At 41.3% G+C, this 5,029-nt stretch overlaps 1 protein-coding gene across 1 annotated transcript; it reads left to right on the top strand.

Annotated features, from left to right (window-relative positions):
- The first annotated feature begins 436 nt into the window (after positions 1–436).
- Positions 437–4,493, top strand: LOC113462363 (protein ACCELERATED CELL DEATH 6-like). Its single transcript, XM_039132084.1, has 4 exons — positions 437–1,350; positions 2,928–3,466; positions 3,700–4,334; positions 4,475–4,493. Exons 1-4 carry the CDS (start codon positions 657–659, stop codon positions 4,491–4,493), a joined length of 1,887 nt encoding a protein of 628 aa, XP_038988012.1. The 5' UTR covers positions 437–656.
- Positions 4,494–5,029: the final 536 nt, after the last annotated feature.

The following is a 5,029-nucleotide window of genomic DNA, read 5'->3' as shown; positions in this document are numbered from 1 at the left end:
CCGAGTCTTTCTTTATTGCTACCATGGGACCCAGTTAACAATAATTTTGGATAGGGACCAAAATCGAATCTAATTTTTTTTTTTAAGTTGGATCCGAATTATATATGAATGAACTGTATTATCTATTGGATAAAAATTGTAGTCATGGATTCGATTTGACCAAACTTAATTTTTTATTGGATCGAGTCCGAGTCTAAAATTAGGAACCAAATAAAAAACTAGTTTGAGTTAAGGTCACTCATGATTTGATCCAACTCAATCTATTTGCACCCGTAATAAAAAGAGTAATGTGAAATAAGATACGACAGCCATTAAATGAAGTTTAAACTTTATTTTTGTATCACTCTGCTTTTTTCTTTCCTACTCCCACTTCTAAACATTTTATTCTTTGTTACCTTTTAATAAATTATGGAAAGTTCTAGCCTTCCTCCTGTCACATCAAAAGATATACTTCTTTCGGGCTAATTCCCTTGGCCTGCCTTTGGTATATACTTCTCCATAAATAAATTTAGGTAGGTTTATCGCCTCCCCTTCAATCAAGAGAGGGAGAGAGAGAGCACTCCTTAGAGCATATAAAGCTGCTGAAACTATAGCCAAGCCTCTTCAATTAAGAGAGAGAGATAGCAGTCCTTGGAGCACATAAAGCTGTTGTAATTATGGCCGAGGAAAGCATGACTAGAAAAACAGCACAAACGGATTTTGATCTTGAAGTTCCTCCAGGTGAAGTCCAGCACGATCGCATACCCATGAATCCTAAATTGTTCAAAGCCGCAAGATCAGGAGACAAAAGAATTTTGGATGAGTTACTACGACCAGGAGAGGATGCTCCAACACAAGAAGATACCTGCTGCCTCCTTGGAGTTACATTAGAGGGGAACACGACCCTCCATATAGTTGCTAGCCAAGGACATCTCGAGTTTGCCAAGGAGATCTGTCGCAGAGAGATCTCTCTTTTGACAGTACCAAACAAGAGGCTCGACACTCCATTGCATTGCGCTGCAAGGGCTGGGTATGACGAGATGGTCACCTCCATCATCAAGTTTGCAAGGCAGAAAGGGATCAAAGAAAGAGTGTTGAGGGCGAGGAATAGGGACAAGGCGAATGCTTTGCATGAGGCCGCCAAATATAACCATGTGGGCGTGGCCAATGTACTGATGAACGAGGATGCCGGACTGGCATCCTTGCTGAACGATGCCGGCATGTCTCCGCTCTATCTGGCCATCACAACAGGATCCCTCGATGTAGCCAGAGCCTTGCTATGGTCTACCTCCTGGAAGAAAGTTTCTTCAGAATCTTACACAGGCCCTAACAAGAACACGGCATTGCATGCAGCAGTCCTCCTGAGTCTAGGTAATCGAGCACTTGACCTACATACTGATCTCGCTTTTTTTTTCTGAAGAAAAGGTGAGTAGATTACTACCATTTCATATAAAGTGTAAAACCACCATTTCATTCGTGAAATGATCATAATACAAAAGAAACAAGAAAGCTATATCAAGCAATACAGCAAAACAAGGCCATTCGGGAGCGTGCGGGCAACCGCTGTACACACCCAGTAAAACAAATCAGCATTACCTACAGAAAAATTAATGAAACAAAGAAAAGAAAAGTACGGCCACCTAGGAATTTTTTCCGCAACCTCAGAAGATACAGAAAATAGGAATTAAGCGACTACTAAATGCAATTATCTAATGGGAAGAATTCAGGCCTTAAGAGATTGGCCTTTTTTTCTTTCCTGATGATAAGGGAGGCAAGATTGCCAACTGGCTTTTATTCAAATTAAGGGATTGGCCCAGAAATGAAATACCTGGGATGTTGTCAGGACCAGATGTGATCGAGTGGATAGGCTTGGCCCCCTTCTTTGCTGGTGCTATTTCTGCCCATTTTGGCTTATCGAGGTTCAATTAGCAACCATCAGTCACCATGTGTAGCTTCCCTCGTAACAAATAACAAACTTTGATTTTTCTTCTTTTAGTATTATTGTGATTATTCGCCATTTGACTAAATATCTTAATAGATGCATAAGAAGAGTATAAAGCAAGTATATTCACAGGGCCGGCCCGAGCCTTATGCGACCGAGGCGGTCGTCTAAGGTCTCGACCCAAAGGAAGGCCTTCGAGAGGCAAAGAGAAGATAACCATAGAAGGAAGGGAGAAGGCAAAAAAGCACCGACTTGCAATGAAATAAAGAGAGGAGAGGAGAGAGAGAGATTGAGAGAGAGAGAGAGAGAAGGGCGGGGAGGTTTCTTGCCCTATTTTTTGTATCCGATCGTGGCCAAAAGAAAGCAAAGACCCCATATAAAATGGGAACAGGAGCTGGCTATGAGTCTTCCCCCTTGATGGAAGGGAGGTGGAGAGTTTTATGGCCCGCAGACGGGCAATTTGGGAGACAGTGGGATGGGACTTTTATTAATTTGATAGAGTGCATTTCCCATAATGGCCCTACTTTCTCTTATAGAGAGGTCTATTTCTGGACAAATACTTTGCTTCACCTTGGCCATGAAATGCCATGGGATAACCTTTTCCTATTCTGCCCTTGCTTGACATGGTAAACAGTATTGCCCAGCATTATCTCAGTTATTTAATCAGTACCATGGCCCTTTTTTATGGAGTAATTACTTTTTTGTGCTTCCATTCAAAAATTATATAAAACCAAAGAGGCTTCTTGTCTACCTTTATTAGATTCATTCATCTTTGTTGAAATGGTGTACTTGACAGCTATATATTTTCATACCATTTTTTTAATATTTTATACTTATTTAAATTTTTTTTTATTAAAAAAAAGCTTCATTCACTGAATTCGCTTTAGACCTCCAAATGCATTAGGCCGCTCTGGAAGACAATGCTCCGCCTTTTAATTTATGAAAGCACCATGAGCATTATATAACACAAGTACTCACGACACCTTTCATTATACTTATGTGATAGAAATTACACAAGACTTATTGGATCGGAAGCCAATGCTCGCCAAAGGTGTCGATTCCTCTGGGAGAATTCCTCTTCATTATGCAGCTTCAGATGGTCATCATGATACGGTGAAGCTATTATTAGAGCGCGATCCCTCTACAGCCTACCTTTCAGATGCCAAGTATGGCTTATTTCCCATACACATTGCAGCTATGATGGGCAACATTCCTATAGTTGATCAGATTTTAAAACAGTGCCCGGATACAGATGAATTATTAGACAAGGAGGGAAAGAATTTTCTTCATGTCGCTTTTAAAAGGGGAAAGCTTTATCTGGTCAAGAGAATTATCTCCAGGAGACCGGATCTGAGGAAGCTCTTAAATGACCAGGATAACGAGGGAAATACGCCGTTACACACGGCTGTTAAAAACAGTGACCAATGGAGCGTGCATTTTCTTCTCCGGGACCAAACCGTATGCGTCAACGTTATCAACCACGACGGCTTCACCCCTCTCGACTTGGCTTACGGAATGTTGGATGGAGGCCTGCAATTCCGGATGGTAAAACTCTTAACAACCTCGTGCATGTTTTGCTTGCCACACATCACAAGCTGTAGTCTCTCTCTCTCGCGCGCACACGGACACGAGAACACGAGGACACAAGCACTTTTTCTTCAACTCACATATATATGAACGCCCTAGATAATGAGCATTCATTTCCTACCATATTTTTCTAAACTCAATCTTTCAACTAATCTCTCTTTTTATGATCAAAACTTTTTCTTGCACGGTAGAATGCAAATTTCTGCATTGCCAGCTGCTTGGCTTTAACAAAGGCTCTATCCAGTCCACGAGAATTGCATGATTTAGAGAGCGGTGAATTATCTGGTGATGAGACCAAAGAGAAACTGTCCGGCGATGATAAGTTCAAAAAAGAATCATCCAACGTCGAGGGCAACGAAATCGAGAGACAGGTGAATGTAGCCAGAAATCTCGGGATTGGTACGGTGTTGATTGCTACGGCAACATTTGCTGCTGGTTTCACCGTCCCCCGGGGGTACATAGCTGATTATCATCCAGGCGGTGGCACAGCAGTTCTAGCAAAAGAGTATGCCTTCAAGGTATTCCTAGTCTCAGATGCCTTCGCGTTGGTCTGCTCCATCCTAGCCACATTCTGGATCATGTATGCAGGAACGTCGACAGTTGATAGACATACTCGCAGACGAGCCCTTCGGGGGGCTATAAATTGTCTATGGATGGCATTTGCGGGCATGTGCACTGCATTCGCGATGGGTATATATGTAGTGTTGCCTCCCAGCTGCAAGCGTATCAGCATTCTTTTATGCATCATTGCTCTCGGAGCCCCTCTTTTAGCTCATATGGTAGCATATTATAACTTCTATATTTTGCTGATAACAGTAAGAATCAGGCAAGGCTATAGACAATGTATTTGGCCAACATTACACCCGCATGTGAAGAGAAGTCATAGTAGTGGTTTGCCACGCGGTGGACGTCTCATTTTTCATCTGCTTCGGACATTGGGCGTTTATGCTATCTTTTTCCTGTTAGCGATGCTCTAGGTGTGTAAGAATCGAAGCGGCAGTTGTCAGCCTGCATGGCTGACAGAAGTCCAAAGATAGCTTGTGCATTGCATTGGGAGTAATATTTTAATTATTTTTTATTTTTCACATGTAAAATCTTCTGTCTCTATGCTAAAAATTTTAGCTTTTATGGACATGTAAATAGAGAGGAAAAGAAAATTCTCTCTTTTTTCAACCTTCTTCGACCGAGCAGAGATTACAGCTTCACTTGGTTTTGAGATAGAATTAAATGATGAAGAAATGTACTGAAGTTTGAATCTTGGTACCGGATCCTCTACAGGCATCCAACCGGTATATCCCATACCGATTGATTATCAGTAATGGCATATATTTTGATACCAACACTCGATATGAAGAAGATATCAAGTCTCAACAACTAATCAATATGGTTTGATACGACACGTATATATGAGATAGTATAGTGTTATATAGCAAATCATAACTCTGGATGCCATAACAAATGATTTTGAGAACCATGCTAAATCTTGTGTAATGAGCCAGACTAGAATGTTTTGCTCAGATT

The sequence above is a fragment of the Phoenix dactylifera genome, chromosome 11, assembly GCF_009389715.1.
Source record: "Phoenix dactylifera cultivar Barhee BC4 chromosome 11, palm_55x_up_171113_PBpolish2nd_filt_p, whole genome shotgun sequence".
Lineage (NCBI taxonomy): Eukaryota > Viridiplantae > Streptophyta > Magnoliopsida > Arecales > Arecaceae > Phoenix > Phoenix dactylifera.
Note: the sequence above shows the minus strand (reverse complement) of the source record. Positions and strands in the feature narration are given on the sequence as shown.

What these genes read in the sequence shown, in the direction of transcription:
- LOC113462363 (XM_039132084.1), top strand. Translation starts at nt 657, where the DNA reads ATGGCCGAGGAAAGCATGACTAGAAAAACAGCACAAACGGATTTTGAT. An exon ending in AGCAGTCCTCCTGAGTCTAG is followed by an intron (nt 1,351 to 2,927) that starts GTAATCGAGCAC and finishes CTTATGTGATAG; the next exon opens with AAATTACACAAGACTTATTG. An exon ending in GAGGCCTGCAATTCCGGATG is followed by an intron (nt 3,467 to 3,699) that starts GTAAAACTCTTA and finishes CTTGCACGGTAG; the next exon opens with AATGCAAATTTCTGCATTGC.